We start from the raw sequence: 19,378 nt of genomic DNA, 5'->3' as shown, positions 1-19,378 counted from the left end.
CAGTAAATACCCGTTGAACCTCCTTGCCAAGTTATGAGGACCATTTGCCAATAGAATAATCTCTTCAGAAAATATGACATCAGTAGTCCTTCGCAAAGTTTGGACCTATTTTATACGAAAATGTAAAATTTAAAATGTAGTTCGACTTAAGTAACTAGAATCTATAGAGTTAAATACATACATGTTCCTTGAACCAAATGTGAAAAGTTTCAAAATGTTCACGCCGAAGCTGATGATCGTCAACACGAGGCATTTTGAGCTTAAGTACTTCAAGGTGTTCGCTGTGTAGATTGAAATTTTAGCAATACAAAAAATTTTGTAGAAAATTCAATAAAACATAATAAAATATTGAGTGAGTGACTTAACCTACTTTATAAATGGTTGAACCGCGCTTGTATTGAATAAGATGTACCGATGAGCTTGTACCCAAGAAGTATTATCAAGATAAAAGCTTGTGTTTCACCAATAGCATGACCCAAATTATCAGCACCACTATAGTTCCTCACGGGTCGACTAGATTTGGTTTCCACATCATTGAGATATTGTGCACAAAAATTCATGCATTCTTCCATAAGATATCCTTTAGCAATTGATCCTTCAGGATGAGCTCTATTACGCATGTATTGCTTCAAAGTAAGAAGATACCTCTCAATTGGATACATCCATCGAAACTGAATCGCTCCACCCAATAAGGCTTCATCAGCTAGATGTATAGGCAAGTGCTCCATTATATCAAAAAAACTTAGAGGAAATATTTTCTCTAGATGACAAAGTGTTATAGCGATACGCTCTTGAATATATTGCAAATCCGTCGCACGATTCACTTTTGAACACAATTGTCTAAAGAAATTGCTCAATTCAATCAAGGGTTCAATTACATTCTTCGGTAACGATCTTCGAATAGCCAATGGAATAAGTTGTTGCATCAGAATATGACTATCGCGGCTCTTAAGACCCCCAATACTTCTATCATGTGAGCACACACGACGTGATATATTGGATGAATAGCCGTCGGGAACTCTTACTTCCTTCAACACTTTTAAGAACAAATATTTCTCATCCTTGGTCATCGTGAATTGTGCTGCTGGTAAATAGGCTTTATTCGACCCTCTTAACTGCAAATGTAGGGGTTTTCTAATATTCATATCTTGTAAATCACACCAAGCATTAACGCCATCCTTCGATTTTCCTGCAACCCCTAATATTGTCCACAACACATTGTCACAAACATTCTTTTCTATATGCATCACATCGAGGTTGTGTCTTATTAGATTGTGCTCCCAATATGGCAATTCATAAAAGATACTCTTTTTCTTCCAACTGTGGGTGCGATGTCCAGCTTTCTCCTTCTCTACCTGTCTCCTATGCCTCTCCTTAAGGTCATCCCTCTTGTATTGGGTTAAAATACCCTCAGATTCTAATTGTAGCAACATCTCAGTTCCAGACAACAATTTGGGTTTGAGTCGGACTTCCTGAGTACCATCAAATGATACTTTATCCTTCCGGAATTTATGGCCAGTAGGTAAAAATCTGCGATGACCCAAGTATGATTGTTTCCTACTATGCTTCAACCAACACGATGTAGTTTCCTTATTGCAACAAGGACATGCATATTCGCCTTTAGTGCTCCATCCTGACTAGTTTGCGTATGCAGGAAAATCACTAATTGTCCACTGTAAAGCTGCATGCATTTGAAACATTTGATTTGTTGATGCATCAAATGTTGACACACCCTCATTCCATAGTTCTTTGAACTCCTCAATCAACGGTTGCATATACACATCAATCTTGTCACCAGGTCCTTTTGGGCCGTCAATAAGCACGGCTAAAATTAGAAATGGTTGCTTCATGCACATCCATGGCGGCAAGTTGTATGGAACGAGCACAACAGGCCAAGTGCTATGAACTATGTTCATCGTTCTGAATGGGTTAAAACCATCAGATGCTAAGCCAAGCCTTACACTTCGGCAATCATTACTAAACTCAATATTCCAACGGTCAAAATCTGTCCATGCAAGGGAGTCAGCAGGATGCCTGAAGGCACCATCATCAATTCGTTCCTCTGCATGCCATCTCATTAACTTGGCCGTCTTGGATGACATAAACAACCTCTGCAACCTTGGCTTTAAAGGAAAATACCTCATCTGTTTTGCATCTATTCGTTTGCCACCTTTGTTAGGACCATTTGAACCACCATCACCATTTGATTTCCATCTACAACTGTTGCATATGACACATTTATCAAGATTGGCGTCCTCGTTTTGAAACAACATGCAACTGTTGGGACATGCATCCCACGTCTCATACGTGAAGCCCAAATCTGTTGTGACCTTTTGAGCTTTATAATATGAGTCCGGGAGTTTCACACCCAACGGGAACGCCTCATTCAATAACTCAAGCAGCATGTCAACAGACTTGTCTGTCCACTGATTAAGCACCTTCAAATGTAAAAGTCGAACAATGAATGACAAAGATGTGAACTTCTGACAACCCGGATACAATTCACTTTGTGCATCTTGAAGAAGTTTGAAATACTTTGCAGTCTCTGCATTTGGACCGAGCAGGGGTTCAAATGCATGGGGATCAGGCCCCTGTGGTTCATCACCCTCAACACTTGTATCGGCATATGGATTTCCCATAGCCCCTTGTATCATTCCAATCATATCATCCCCAATGTCTGAATTAGCTAATGTTTCATTCTCTCGATTACCATGCAGAGATACGTAAGATTCCCCATGATTAATCCAATGTTTGTATTTTTTAAAAAAACCATTCAAAATCAGATGCTCCCGTACACCCTCTCGTACAAAATAGTATCGATTCTCACACTTCCTACACGGACAACTGATCATCGAACCTTCAACCCTATTGGTGTAGGCAAACACAAGGAATTCATCAATCCCATTAATGTATTCACTCGACATCCTATTTGGAAAATCGATCCAACTCTTATCCATCATCTGTACACATCCACAAAAATATCTCATCAAAGTAACTCTAAATATAATACCTACGTATTCATGTACCATGATACCTATCCATCCAATTTCTCTCAAATAGGTAGGTAGTCTTATCCTAGTTAGTTATTTACCGATTTAATAGGAGAACATAAAAAATGAAATACTTATACAACAACACGTGAGATCAATTAATTGAAGAAAAAAATTATATAATTTCATACTTTCTGAGTCATAACTTAAAAAATAAATAAATCATAACCAAACACCACATGAGGCACAACCAAAGATCTTATAAGTCTTAACTAAAACAATATCATAATTAACGAAGATAATTCATCATAACTAAAGAAAAAAAAAATGACATAACTAATGATGCATATGATAAATGGATGTGTATGGTAGAATTCTCCAAATTATTAGTATTCCATAATACTATGCGGCATTATTTATGAACTTGATAGATGAGTTATACAAAAGCACACTAATCAAGTATATTGTCTCAAAAATTATTTAATAAAAATGGATCATTATTCTGTATATTATAATTTTGAACATCACATACATAATCTTATGTAACAAAGTAGAATAAGAAAGCTCAGTCCAAGTTTCTTTTCTATCTATATATATGGAGGCCCAATTACTTTCCATACTACAAATTACTTCCACAAACACACCAGCAAAGATCAACCAGGTAACGTAAATACTTAAATGCCTCGCACGCTACATGTTGGGAACATTGTAAGATATGCTCTCCTTGAAAGAAAATGCAAAAACTACATATAATGAAATGATAGCAGAACTGCATTAGCTATGGTTATGAAGTTCACAGACTAGATAGATGTACAGTATAACCAAATTAAGCACAGAACCATTACCTGTCGATAGAGTGGTGACTGGAACTTAAAATCCACCAAAAAATAAAGGCTTCAAGTTCCTGGATCAAGTCCCGGCCTAAATTCCCAAAAGTTTATCAAATGATCAAAAAGACTACTTTTCGATACAGTTGCCTGGAAGAAAAACAGAACAAATGATAGGTACATCAATAACAGTATCAGCAGAATTAAACTCATGATTTATTTTATTATAAGACTTAAACTTTGAGTTTTTTTTTTCCCTAATTTTTCATATTATTTTTTATTGGACACTTCTTATATTATTGAGAATTGCATTACTTTAGTGATTAAGTAGTGTATATAATATGAGAAATTTGTTGGGTTATATTATGAAATTTGAAGTATACCAATGAAGTTTTTTGAAACTCTTCAATCGTGGAACTAAACTGGATTTGAACAAATTTTGCCTTGTTAATCCACAGGTTATTTCATCTTAATCTAAAACGCACACATCGACTCCCTAGACTTGTGCCACTCCCTAAACTTCTGATAATTTAACTCTTTTTCAACTTATTTAAGTAGTTCTTTTTTTATGTTCCACAGAGAAATTGCACCAAAATCTCTTCCACCCAGAAAACAAAAAGTCAGAAGCACCATACTACACCGAACAAACATGAGAACCATACAAATATTAGTGTGCTGCAGAGTTGAAAAAAGACAGTGAGCTTTGTAAATGTTAGCAGGACAATCTGATGGATCATCTTTTGGGGGATTAAAGTTTCAGCTCAGGAAGGTTTCCTTTTGATCAGCAAGGGGATAACAAAAGTTGCACCTTAGGATTTCTATTCCATAGAAAGATTTTGTCAATTATCAAAAAGTTGAAATTGCAATATTCAAAGGAAACAACCAGGTAGTTCAAAACCAATATAGACGGATCACAAAACGAAATAGGAGTACCATTTACATTCGAAAATGCAAGCAGTGTTATTATAGAATACAACAAATAAAAAGAATAGACTCTTCATAGCCCATTTTTGCAATTTACAATTCCGATTACACTTTGGCCTTTCAGCATGAAAATGCACACCCTTCTTCATATAGAAAGTCGAATATATGAAAATAAACATATAGGGAGAAAATATTACAACTACAGAACTACTTTCCATGTTACCTTCCTAATTTTCATAAATGAAATCAAGTAGAGTCACTTCCTCCTGACCAAACTATTCTTGGACTAATTTGGTTGCATTTCGTGTTCAATTTTTTTTCCTAATTTTTTTTTAAATATATAAAAATAGGTTGTGAATTTTTAAAAGTTTATTATTTTTCAAAAAAATAAAATGATTGGAAATAATGAGTGTTTCCATAAATGTTATTATTATTTATTTAAATATACAAATTAAGTGTTGTTATTTATTTTCAAAAAAATAAAATGATTGGAAAACAATGAAAACAGATTTTAGTTTTATAATGTATATATATATATTTATATATAATAATGAAAACAGATTTCCATACATGTTATTATTATTTATTTAAAAATACAGATTTTATAATATCAATGTAATTAGAATTATAATGTATATATATATATATATTTATATATAATTTACATATTTTTATATATATATCAATATATATATAGATGATACAGATTTATCAATATATATACATATTGATACAGATTTATATATATATATACAGATTTAATAATGTATTTATTATCAATATATATATATATAGATGATACAGATCTGTATATATATATTATATACAGAGAGAGAGAGAGAGAGAGAGAGAGCATACCTGTCGTTCTCGCCGCAGCACCACCGCACCACCGTTCGCCGTTCGGCTTCGTAGGGATTTGGGGGAAAGAAATTGGTTTCAAACATTTAGGGATTTGGATAGGTTTTACACTTTTTGATCGAGCAGCAAGATGAATAGGGAAGAGCGGGGGCAAAAAAAATTTCACTTTTTGCGACGGTAGGTTTTACACCGTCGCAAATGTCAAGTATTTTATTCATAAAATGACGCCGTTTAAATTAGACTTTTTTGCGACGGACAATTGCCGTCGCAATATGTAAACTATTTGCGACAGCAAACGTACGCCATCTCAAAACATTTCTTTTGGCGACGGTAAAAACATCTGTTGCTAATACTGATGCATTTACTCCCTATCCGTGCATTTTTTATTACCGACGGGGACAACGCCGTCGCTAAAGCCCTCATTTGCGACGGTTTAAGCTGCCGTCACTAATGCTTCCGTGTTTTTTACCCCCTTTTCTTGTAGTGCTAGAAACATCGACAGACTCCCCAAGTTGCCCCCAAATCTAGCCCCTCTCATCAATTTAGTGAAGCTTCAATTGCCTAAGGTCGACAAACTCCCCGACAATGCAGAGTCCACCATTCCACCATCGATCTTCCCTATGACGAGGTCAAGTACCTCAAGATGGCCTACGATCAACTCCAACAACCCATGACTCAGATTCTAGCAGATTTGGCTCCCGATTGGGTTATTTACGATTTCGCACCATATTGGCTAGGCCCTATTGCTACCAAACTTGGCATTTCCAGTGTGTTCTTCAGCTTTACAATTGCCGCTTCTGGGTGCTTTCTTGGTCCTGTACAAGTCTTGAAGGGTTTGAGTGGAGAAGATGACCGTAACACACCAGAGGACTTCACTGTTCGACCCAAATGGATCCCCTTTAAATCCAACATCGCATATCGGCTTTTCAAGATTAAGCGGATCTTCGAAGACGTAGCCACAGCCAACGATGAAAATGTTCCAGTCTCATATCGGTTCGGAGCAGGCATCGAAGCTTGTGACATGTTGGCTGTGAGAAGCTCTTATGAGCTCGTAACCGAATGGTTAAAACTTCTTCAAGAGATTCACCAAAAACCGATTATACCAGTTGGCCAACTGCCCACCACGGGGTATGATAGTTGTGACAACGACGAAGCCTGGATCCAGATGAAAGAGTGGCTTGACAAGCAATCCCAGAGGTCCGTGGTCTTTGTTTCATTTGGGAGCGAAGCACAGCCGACTCAGGCCGAACTTACCGAGATAGCCCTCGGGTTAGAGCTATCTGAGTTACCATTTTTTTGGGTTCTGAGGATTCGGAGTGGTATGCTTGATAGTGAGGTGATCCAGTTACCAGATGGGTTTGAGGAGAGAACGAAGGGACGAGGGGTGATTTGCACAAGTTGGGCTCCTCAACTCAAGATACTGAGTCATGACTCAGTCGGTGGATTCTTGTCTCACTCTGGGTGGACTTCGGTAATTGAGGCCATACAGTTCGACAAGTCCCTCATCTTGCTGTCTTTCTTGGCAGACACAGGGTTGATCGCTAGGCTTTTGGAAGAGAAGAAGATGGCATACTTGATACCGAGAGACGAGCAGGACGGCTTGTTCACGAGAGACTCGGTGGCCGACTCACTGAGACTAGTGATGGTTGAGGATGAAGGCAGGGTATACAGGGACAAGGTTAAAGAGATGAGTGGGTTGCTTTGTTAATGTATCATATTAACGTATCATAATAATGTATATATTATATATATTAATGTATCATATATTAATAGCTATAGGATGACAGAGCATAAGAGCATAGGATTCTTATTATATATTCGGTTGTCTTCGCTTCCGGCTGCTTTCTATTATTATATGTTTTTCTTTCATAATGATGTTGTATAAAGCAGCTCCTATATATGGAGTCGCTTCTTACACTTTCAGATATATTGAATACAAGAGTTTTCTTACTCTCTCAATATCACTCTCTTATTTCTTTCATAGTATCAGAGCGCAGGTGTATTGCCTAGTCTCTTCCTCTGTTGCATCACATTTTTATTTTGAGCAGATTGTTGCATATCTCGTCCTTATCTAAACTACAGATTGGACCACACCAGAACCTTCGTCTCCTTACGACGAATCCAACGCCACCAGATTCATCCTCATCCGACGTTCCACGCGCCACCACGCGCCGCTAGAACTTTAATCCACGTGCTTCCTCGTTCTCAGACGCGCTCTACATGCCTCAACACTTGTCTCGTGCTATCGTGTGCCGCAGCCTCATCTGCTCACGTGAGCCGCGTGTTTTTGACGTCAGCTGACGTCAGCCCTGGCTGCTTCCGTGCGCCGCTTGTTTCCTCTGCTATCGTACGTCGCGCCTGTCTATGCTAACGTGCGCTGCGCCTGTGACATCACCATCTGCAGCAGTGACGTCATCTTTGACCAGAATTGTTGACCAACTTTGACAAGCCAATTTAGTGCCTTCTGGTCATCTTTTTTTTGGTCTGTTCACTCATTTCCCACTGATTTCGACCCTCTGAATTCACTGGTAACCTCAGATTTTTAAGATTCGGCTTCGATAGTACTGCTTTTTCCTCATGGATCGCCTGGACTCCTCTAACCACCCTATTTCCATTGTTCTTGACGGAACTAACTATGTCTTATGGGCACAAGCTATGTCTGGTTTCCTCAAAGGAAAGAAACTTTGGCGCATCATCACTGGGGATGTGTGCAAACCCATCCCAGCCACCACAGAATCCGCTGCCACCACGGACTCCGCTGCCAAATATGTTGACTGTCTGGAGGATTGGGATAGCAAAAACTATCAAATCATCACTTGGCTTCATAATACTTCTATTACTTCTATCAGCCTTCAGTTTGGTCGGTTCCAACTTGACTCTGCTTCCTCTCCAACCAAAGCCATCTGGGATTTTTTACAAGAACGCTATCAGACTACTGGCCTTGCTCACCAATATCAGCTTCTGAGTCATCTTCACCGTATGCGCCAAGACACAACTCAAACCATTAATGATTTCCTCTCACAAATGTATTATGTTTGGGATCAGCTCGCTCTCTCTGAACCTCCATGGGATTGTACTAAGGATGCTGCCTTGTTTACTACTTACCATGACCAACAACGCTTGGTTCAGTTTCTCATGGCTCTCACTCCCCGTTTTGAGCCAGTCCGCGCATCTCTCCTTCATCGCACTCCTTTACCCACTCTTGAGCAAGCAATTTCTGAACTACTGTCAGAGGAAACTAGGTTTGGTACTCTCCATCCACACCCTGTGGACTCTGTTCTTGCTACTCCCCAGATTCGAAGTTCTCCTTCACCATCTTCCCCACAGAAGACAACTATCTGCAACTACTGTCAAAACCGCAGTCTTTCGTCGACTAATATTCTGGTTAATTGTCCAGTTCGTCTTTGTCGATTTTGCAACAAGACTGGTCCTGGTCATCTCCAGCACGATTGCTTCCGCAACCCTGCCCGTGCCTCTCGCAATGGTCCCTCCCCCGGGCATTTTTCTCGCAACAACTCTCACCGTTCTGGGACTCCGTTTAAACCAATGCCTGCTCAACACACTGTTGCTGCTGCCTCAGAGGATTTACCTGCCTCTGTCCCTATAGATCCTTCCACTCCAGTCTTCTCTCACACAGATGTCGAAGACATGTTTCACCATTTTTGGCAGAATTCCGGTACTTCTCCATCTACTGCTTTCTCTGTCACCGCAGGAAACACTTCCTGGTACTTTGACTCCGCTTGTTGTAATCACATGACCTTTGACCCTACTATTTTTACTCCTCTCTCTTCTACTTCTCCTGTTCCTTCTATCCATACTACTGATGGGTCTCTTCTATCTGTAAGTCATGTTGGTTCTGTTTCCACCTCTCACTTATCTTTATCTCATGTCAATCTTATGCCTGCTCTCACTTTAAATCTTATATCCATTAGTCAATTATGTGAGCATGGTCTAACTGTTACCTTTTCCCATACTGGTTGTTTGGTGCAGGACCCTCGGACGGGGCAAACTCTTGGGATCGATCGTAAGCATGGACGTCTCTACGAACTTATCCATCTTCATGTTCCAGATTCCTCTCAGATCACAGCTCCTACCACTGCTACCACTGCTCCTCCTTTATCTCCTTTTCAGCTTTGGCACTGTCGTTTAGGCCATCTTTCTGTTAGTCGTTTAAAATCTTTAATTTCTAGTGGTCATTTAGGTCCTGTAAGTTATGATGCTTTAGATTGTGTGCCCTGTCAACTTGCCAAACCCTCTCCTACTCCCACTATGGGCAGCGCCCGCTATTTTGTTGTTTTTGTAGACATGGTTGTTTCTTATGAAAAATCGATCTGAGCTCAAACAACTTTATTACAATTTTGTTGCAATGGTTAAAACACAATTTTCTAAAACTATTAAGCTTTTTCGTTCCGACAATGTCATGGAATATAAAGATTTTGACTTTCTTTCCTTCCTTCAGAGTCATGGTACTCAACCTCATCGATCCTGTCCCGGCACGTCTCAACAAAATGGTCGTGCTGAACGGAAACATCGGCATATTCTCGACACTACTCGCGCTCTTCTTTTGTCTTCCTCTTGTCCGGAACATTTTTGGGGAGAGGCAGCTCTCACTGCTGCTTACACTATCAATTGTATCCCTATACCTGTCATTCATAATCACACTCCTTATGAGCGTCTGCATGGCACCCGTCCCCCTTACACCAACCTTAGAGTCTTTGGCTCTGCCTGTTTTGTTCTTCTCCAACCTCATGAACGTACCAAACTTGAACCTTGTTCCCGCCTTTGTTGCTTCTTGGGGTATGGTATTGAACATAAGGGGTATCGTTGTTGGGATCCTCTCTCCCAACGACTTCGTATCTCTCGTCATGTGGTCTTTTGGGAACACAAAATGTTTTCCTCTCTCTCTCCCTTCCGTTTGTCCGTTCCCTCACCTTCTCTTTTTTTTACTGACGCTTCCACAGATCTCTTTTCTGATGACCTTACTCCACCACCCTTGCCAGCCGCTCTCAAGTTTTCTGATACGCTTACTCCACCGCCCCTGCCAACCTCTCTCGGGATTGCCTTGCCTACCGATTTGTCCCATGCACCTGTTCCCTCTGATGGTCCTGCTCTTGCTCTATCGGGATCCTCCCCTCCTGCTGAGTCTCTTCCTCTGGCTCCTCCTCCCTCTGCTCGACCACATCGGGTAACCCAACCTTCTACTCGTCTTCATGACTTTATTGTTGGTTCTACTGCTTTTTCTACTTATGAACCGACCTCCTATCGTGAGGCTCGCTCTAATCCTCTTTGGCAGCAAGCTATGACTGATGAATTGCAGGCTTTAGACAAAACTCATACTTGGGACATTATTGATCTTCCTCCTGGCAAGACTGCCATTGGCTGCAAATGGGTATACAAAATCAAGACTTGTTCTGATGGATCTATTGAGCGCTACAAAGCCCGCCTTGTTGTAAAAGGCTTCAATCAAGAATATGGTATTGATTATGAGGAGACCTTTGCTCCTGTTGCTCGTCTCACCTCTGTTCGCAGCTTGATTGCTGTTGCTACCACTCAACAATGGGATCTTTATCAACTGGACGTGAAAAATGCTTTTCTTGGTGTTCTTCTCGAAGAGGTCTACATGCAACCTCCCCCTGGGTCTGCTTATCCCCCGCATCAAGTCTGCAAACTTCAGCGTGCTTTATATGGTCTCAAACAAGCTCCACACGCTTGGTTTGCCAAGTTCAGCTCCACTATTTAGAAATGTGGTTTCACCTCCAGCTCTTATGATACTGCTCTTTTTATTTGAAAAATAGCTCAAGGGACCACCCTGCTTTTACTTTATGTGGACGACATGATTATCACCGGTGATGATATCGATGGTATTCTTCGCCTTAAACAGTTTCTTAGCCATCATTTCGAGATGAAAGACCTTGGTCCTCTCAGCTATTTCTTGGGTCTTGAAATCTTCCATGATTCTACGGGTTCTTTTCTCTCTCAGGCTAAGTATACCTCTGATCTTCTCACACGTGCTGGTCTTACGGATTCCAAGACTGCCTCTACTCCCCTGGAACCTCAGAGTCGTCTTACACCTCTTGATGGCACTCTTCTCTTTGATGCTACAATATATCGTCAGCTGGTTGGCAGTCTTATCTATCTCACAGTTACTCGTCCTGATATTGCCTATGTGGTTCATATTGTCAGCCAGTTTATGTCGGCTCCTCGTACCCCTCATTATGCTTCCTTGGTTCGTATCCTTCGGTATCTCAAAGGCACCCTATTTCATGGTCTTCATTATTCCGCCCGCTCATCTCTCCAGCTTCGTGCTTTCTCCGATGCTGATTGGGCTGGCGATCCTACTGACCGGCGCTCTACTACTGGGTTCTGCTTTTTTCTGGGTGATTCTCTTATTTCTTGGCACAGTAAGAAACAATCTCTTATTGCTCGTTCCAGTACCAATGCCGAATACCGTGCTCTTGCTGATACTACTCAAGAACTTCTCTGGCTTCGTTGGCTTCTTGCTGACATGGGTGTTACCCCCTCTGGTGCTACTGACCTCTTTTGTGACAATCACAGTGCTCTTCAAATTGCTCACAATGATGTTTTTCATGATCGCACCAAGCACATTGAGATTGACTGCCATTTTATTCGTCAACACGTCACTCGTGGTACTGTCCATCTCCATCCGATCTCTTCTGTTGATCAACCTGCTAATATCTTCACCAAAGCTCATTCTCCTGGCCGCTTCGTTGAACTTGTCTCCAAACTCCAGTTGGTTGATGTTTGTCCTCCTTGAGTTTGAGGGGGGCTGTTAATGTATCATATTAATGTATCATAATAATGTATATATTATATATATTAATGTATCATATATTAATAGCTATAGGATGACAGAGCATAGGAGCATAGGATTCTTATTATATATTCGGTTGCCTTCGCTTTCTGCTGCTTTCACTGCAGGAATTTTGGCCATTAGCGACGTTTAAAAAACGCCACTATAAGTCATAAAAACGCCGTTAAAGGATAAAGTGACGTTTATAACTATCGTCGCAGATACGGCCGCCGTCTTAAGTTTATGACGTTTATTAAACGTCACTAATGACGTTAGCCGGCGCTTTTTAAAACGTTGTAAATTCTTATACATCCGTAACGTGAAATCCGTCACAGTTAAACGCTGACGTCATATGACTAGCTTTAGTGACGTTTTTCAAAAACGCCATCTTTTCTCCTTATTATTTAAAAAAAAAAATCCATTGCTATTTATGGGGGAAAAAAATATCAGTTACTTTCATTTCTGAAAATAATGCTTCTCAAAAAATAAAAAAAAAAACAAAAATTTAGCAAAATACGGATTTAATTGTCAAATTGCACTATTAGCTAAATAAGATCAAATCTGAAAGTTAAGGATTCTTATATAGAAGCACATAAACAAAAATAAACCAAACAAGTTTAATTCCTCTTCCAAATGACTACAATTTTACATTTGACAAACAACACAAGAACATTGTAACATTTCCTAGCTATTTATATTTAACCACAAACCATACCCCAAAAAAATGTTAATAAAACCATTAAAATATTGGAAAACTCATTCATGGGTCAATGCTCATACAAAAAAACACTGGAATCAGTCAAAAAAATAGAGAAGCTAACCCAAAAATAAATAAATAAAAATTTAGCAAATTATAATTATTGCCAATAATAAAGCTAGCAAAAAACAGGTTTAAAACTCTTCATCTCCACCACCTGCAAACACCCACATTCAAAAAAAACTTCACGTTCATCACATAAATGTATTTACTCATAAGAGTGAAGGACCATCATAATCTGTATGAAGTTCAGGAGGAAGTTCCCTTCTAGCTGAAATTTCTTCATCTGGAGAGAACATACATGCCTCAGTAGATATCAATTCAAGAAAACAATACAATCTAATTTTTGCCCTTTCAAAATGGGGCATATATCAGAGATCAATTCTTCAAACTAGCAAAATAAATATTGATTTATTACTGAAATTTGTTCCTCATTAATGATTTCAACTGGTTCATACTATGATGATCCAAACAAAAATTAATGAGTAGGACAATAAAGAAAGAACAAAGCATATAGACAATGAGATGAGGGTTTGTATGTGTTTTATGTTGTGTGAACATTTGACAGTCAAGCAGAGCATAAAATGTGTACCTACCTACCTGTCTCCTTCACCCCCAAGGTTTGTGATATTTCAAGAGAGAATGTAATTTGTAAAGCATTCAATTTTATACACTGAGATGAGGGTTTGTATGTTTTGTATATTCCATTTCCTGCAAATACAATTACTGGTATGTTTTCGTGTTCTCAATAATGTAATAAATATATATAGGTCTATGACTTACTCATGCCTTAGTAGTTTCATGTATGCCAAAAAGGTGGCCATATGTGGCAAGGGTCAAAGGTGAAGGAGAGGGACGGAGAGAGGAATAGAGGTGGCCGATAGTGGTAGTAGGCTCACAGATGACGATGGAAAGAGTAATAAAATAGGTAAGAAAATCGCAGAATACTGTTTGAGTGTTGCAAGAGACTTACGTCTTACAATTGAAAGCAAGACTAGACTTGCTAGTCGCTGCTTTTCAGCAACAGTAGTTGTAACACTGCCAGTTGTGGGACTGTTATTCATCTGCACAACAGAAAAAATTAATAATAATAATAATAAGGAAAAAAAAAAAGAAGCACACTCAGCAAAGGAATGCTTGGTGCCTGGTGGCCTCAAGTCTACAAACATTCAATAAATTTAAAATAAAAGTGGAGACGGATGCACGGATGCACGAGGAAGCAGAGAAGGTGCAGAAAACCTCCATTCATTGAAATAAGTGAATCAACCAGTTACACCAATGCACAACCAGATACTTTGTTAAAAATTGAGTAGTATACAATGTCATGAATGCAGAATACATTCCTATGATACAGTCATTGGCAAGAACTCAAGACTCAAAAGTCAAATGAATAAGGACTATTTGGTATGTAAATAAATAGGATTGAGATGTCCATAAAGAAAATTTCAGGCACATTTCATCTAGTTGTGTATCTGTCCTGTATAGTTAGCAGACAATAGCCATAGAATACTAGAGAGTTCAGAATCTCACCATGAATAAGAGAAGGCCAGTAAGTATGCTACATTTGAGATGTCCATAAAACATGTTTTGAAGGGTCCTGCCAAGAATCCAATGACATGTTAGAAGAACGAAGTTTGGGCCGTCAAAAGATAAGATTGATTAGACTTCATTTATTTGCTGAGGAAAAGAAAAATTAGAATTCTTAAGACTATCATAATGAGCAAGTGAAATTTTCACAGGCAAACAAATCACACACCTTTGCATGAGAAATAGTGGAATTCACAACAACTGCTGCTGCCAATATATTATCTGTGAATAGTGCATAGTGGTACAACCTAGGGTCTTCTAGTTTCTCTTGATTGGGAAAGTTCCGCTCTGAAGAATTCAGACTAAAGTACTCGGTTGAAAGGCGCAAGGGAAGACAGTGAAGACCTTTAGGTAGTGTTTTTGCAGTCAAGTGCGTTAGAAACAAGGTCTGCTTCTTGTGGACCCGGAGCTGTTCTTATGTCGAGTGAAGCATAGCACGAAGCTTCTTTACCATAGCAGTGCAGTCATCTTGAATTTGCTTCCCTTTGGCCAATGTTTGCTCCAATGCTTTTAACTTCTCAACAGAACTGTTATTCAAGTACAGATCATGATTGTAGGTTAGAACAAAAGAAGACAGAAAAAATGGTCAATAACTTACATCATACAATATGAAAACTTTTTGCTTGCCAAACAAAGACTCAACAAGCAGAAACATCAATTAGGCATTTGGCGAGAAGCTAGACTACTTTACAAGCAAATGGCAACAACAATATAAAGAGAGAAGACTTACTTCCTTGGTAGTTCAGAGTCCTTGATTGCTTCCCCAAGTGATCGTTGAGCTTCCTTCATCCGTAGCCAAAGCTCCCTTATAAAGTGGGGATTGTTTCTTGTAGCTGTAAGGGAAAGGTACACCCTTCCCTGGATAAGCTGATCTTTAAGATGCCGAACACGAGCATCTGATGGCATAACTGTTTTATCATTTTGTTTCTCAATTTGGGTCTTTATGGGTTCTCCCGCACCAAATTTGACGGAGGTTTTAGCAGATTGTTTCTCAAGTTTTGTTTCCTAAAGTACAAAATCAAAATATAACAATCTTTCAAGATTTGAATAACACAATTCCGCCCCACCCTAGAATAAGTAGCAAGTTTACCAAGTCAATCATATAGAACCAGATGTAGATCACACTGGAAGGTAGTTGGTTGAAAATTTAATGGAAAACTGACTATTGATGCAAAAGTTGAATTTTAATCCAAAAACCCTGTAATCACTGGCATAATATGGTGAATTCAACAGCCTGGAGCACGTAAGTAATTTTAGGTTTATGGGCTTTACTCATAATTATAAATTTGCATAATGTCAAATCACATGCTACGGTATGTCATATACTCCTACCACTTTAACATGGTCATGACAATCTCTTGTTAACTAATTCAGCGCAAAGTATGTATTGGCTCTCAGAATCCATACCTTAAGAATATTCTAATTGTCAAACTTGAGATTCCACACCACCTGGCATCAGCTAAATTGAACTGCTCAAAAGGAATAGTAATTGTTTCCAAGAGGACCATTACACACTGAAAAAATAATTAGGAACTAGATGATGAAATCATCCAAGCAACCACCAAATCCAATTGACTACATATATATATATATAATAACCAAAATGCAGATAGCAAAATCTTCTGCCACCTGCTGACACGAAGAAAGAAAATGGCAGCACAACAAATCAGAATGAATCTAGTAATAAAAGATTTACCAGGTTCACAGCAGCATTATTGGAGGTGGAGGTGGAGGTATCCTCAGAGACCCCCACTTTCCCCATTTTGTCCTTGACATTTTCTTGCTCCCTGTTTTCATTTTGGTCGGTTAACACAGGTTTGTGCCCTTGTTCGGTCACCTGCCTAATTGGATTTTTCTCCTCAAGATGACGATCTCCTGTGCCATTGGTTGTGGTTGATACTGTGTTTAAGTGCTCCGCTGATTCTGGAAATTGCAGTTTCGAGATTATTAAGTCGGTTGTGAAAAAGGAAACAAGGAATGAAAAGTAAATAAAGCAATATTGACCGAATTTCATGGATTTTACAGAACCAGTAACATATTGCAAGAAAGAATTAATTCAAAGTTACAGTGGAGAGATAGAGATAGAGATAGATATGAACCTTCAGTTAGTTGTCTAGTTTTGCGAGAGTTCTCCCCAGTTGAAGCATTCGAATCTGAAAGAGATAGACCACTAGAGTTTTCCAAATATACCATCCCCAAAGCTCTATTAGATCTGAAACATATGTTTTTGAATAAGAAATTTCAAATCTCAAAACATATTTTTGAATGAGAAATCTCGTATCTGAAACATATGTTATTGAATAAGAAATTTCGAAATCCAGTATGAAGAGCGAGGAAGATAGTGAGTCATGTGTTTGAGACCAGATCTGATGGAGCAATAGAGGGGGAGAGAGAAAAAGAGAGAGAGAGGACGAGACCTGAGGGGCGGTAGCGACGGGAGGACCAGACCTTAGGAGGATTACCAGAAACCCAGTATTCATGCTCCTCTTGCTTCGACTCGACCGGTCTTGGTCTCGATCCCTGTCTCGATCCCGATCCATGATCTCGATCCTTTTTCACTCCTCAGTCTCGTAACCTCGCGTTCGTGCAACTCAACCAGTCCATCTTCCTCTGCAAAATCATCAGAATCAGAATCAAGAAAAACAAAAAATCGTCTGGAAATTTCAACCAAATCGATTCCAGAATCGATGGATTTAGAATTAAATCTGACCAACCAATCCTAATCGAACTGGTGAATCTCTCAAGAAGCATGAGAAAGACGAAGAAAACCCTAGATCTAGGACGGAGAGAGCAAACGATAGAGAGAGAATGATAGAGACGGAAAGAGAAATGGGAGACGGAGCACTGTTATAAAGTGAAACGCGTGTTTAATGGGTGCATTTTAATCTAACGCGTGTGTTTAACGCGTCTTTCACAACGTTTGTCCAAGAAACGCTGTCTAAGAAACGTTGTTATAGCCATCTTTTCTTGTAGTGTTTGTATTATTATATGTTTTGCTTTCATAATGATGTTGTATAAAGCAGCTCCTATATATGGAGTCTCTTCTTACACTTTCAGATATATTGAATACAAGAGTTTTCTTACTCTCTCAATATCACTCTCTTATTTCTTTCATGCTTGTTGACAGGGCTATACAAGATAAATACGTGAATAATTTCGTGGATTACCTCATGAAGCATACACAACGATCTTGAGAAGGAAATCAAGAATAAACTGTGTAGACTAATGTTTTGGTTTGGTGGTGGTGGTGATTTTTTGTTTTTTGTTTTGTTTTTTTTTTTTTGTTTTTTGTGTCTGGTTTGTATTGCATTTGCTATGGGTAATGTTTTATTTTGCAAGTTGTACTACTCTCTGCCTGCTAATGAAGTTTCTTGCATTTGAAGGGAAAAGTTACGCATCATGAAAATTTTTTCATGAAAATGATCATGAAAGAGTTATGATCTTTCGATTATCTTGATTAGTGTGTGGTGCTTTATTCTAAATGTAATTCAAGGGTTACAAAACTTTCATGATTACTTTCATGAAAGGTTTTTCATGATACCTACCATTGCTGGTATTTGAATAAATAAAAGGATGATCATTTTGTAATGTATATTTCTCTTTCTGTTGCTGATTGGCCACCCCAAATTTGTGCTTATTAGTTAGGAATTATCTTATTGGAAATTATTTAATTAAGAGCAAAATTTAATTTATCTCCTTATGGTATGACTCAATAGTACTTTCCTTCCTTATCTTTTAATAATAGCCATATGTTAACTAGCAAAAATTTGATTTGGGTCAAATCGATAGAGAAGATTCGATAGGAAAATTTATTTTCATAAACAGAAATACAATCAAGTAATGTGATTGGTATCCTATGTCTTAACAAATTCAAAAACTTTTTTAGAGATTATTGTAATGTGAAGAAACAAATACAAACAAACTAAAAATTTAATTGATAACACTTAAACTTGTCACTTAATTACAAAAATAAATTACAAGTTCAAATAACATTACAATCGACAAGTCCAAACTAGATTATAATCACTGAATTACAGATAATCTACTCATAGTTCGATTGAAGGTCCTTTGCTTATCTTCTCTTTGCATATGTATAGATTCCACCGATGATTTCAATAAACTACCCAGAGCAGTTTTTGTTCCCTTCATGCACACCGCCACGATTGCATTTCACATGGTGGTTGCCTTAACATTTGTTGGATGTGGTGCCACCTTTTGATGCTTATAAAGTGGGCAACTAAAAGAAACATGTTGCTGCCATGTGTCGTGCAATTGACAAGTCACAATTAATGAGATTAAATTTGGTTATGATCAACAAGTCACAATCAATAAATTGGATTTGGCCTTAATTGACCGGCCACAACTAAGTAGATTAGACTTGGCCTATTGAGAGGTCAAAATCGACAGAAAATAAAATATGGTGTCAACACTCTCTTAAAAGTTGTAAAAAAATATAATAAGTTTTACAAATTTAGCATAATTATATTGAGCTCCTTTAAAATTTTAATTCAATAATGCTTAGTCCTATTTTCATCATAAATTCATTAGTCGTATGAATAAAAAAAAATGATATTGTCATCTTCTTTATACTCAAATATATATTTTACCTAATTTATTTTTGTAT

At 38.4% G+C, this 19,378-nt stretch overlaps 1 protein-coding gene and 1 pseudogene across 2 annotated transcripts; one reads left to right on the top strand and one right to left on the bottom strand.

The window, feature by feature from the left end:
• The first annotated feature begins 6,144 nt into the window (after positions 1–6,144).
• LOC114283855 (UDP-glycosyltransferase 91A1 pseudogene) lies at positions 6,145–7,307 on the top strand (annotated as a pseudogene). Its single transcript, XR_014362216.1, has one exon. The product of XR_014362216.1 is annotated as a UDP-glycosyltransferase 91A1 pseudogene (transcript).
• Positions 7,308–15,123: 7,816 nt separating this feature from the next.
• LOC114307233 (uncharacterized) lies at positions 15,124–16,997 on the bottom strand. Its single transcript, XM_082888097.1, has 4 exons — positions 16,854–16,997; positions 16,451–16,677; positions 15,485–15,759; positions 15,124–15,281 (listed from the first exon to the last, which is right to left on the bottom strand). The coding sequence occupies exons 1-4, from the start codon at positions 16,945–16,947 to the stop codon at positions 15,170–15,172; spliced, it is 708 nt and encodes a 235-aa protein (XP_082744223.1). The 5' UTR covers positions 16,948–16,997; the 3' UTR covers positions 15,124–15,169.
• Between the last annotated feature and the right edge of the window lie 2,381 nt (positions 16,998–19,378).

The sequence above is a fragment of the Camellia sinensis genome, chromosome 1 (genome assembly GCF_055761805.1).
Source record: "Camellia sinensis isolate YWXY chromosome 1, ASM5576180v1, whole genome shotgun sequence".
Lineage (NCBI taxonomy): Eukaryota > Viridiplantae > Streptophyta > Magnoliopsida > Ericales > Theaceae > Camellia > Camellia sinensis.
The sequence above is the reverse complement of the archived record's forward strand: the minus strand, read 5'-3'. Positions and strand labels throughout refer to the sequence as shown.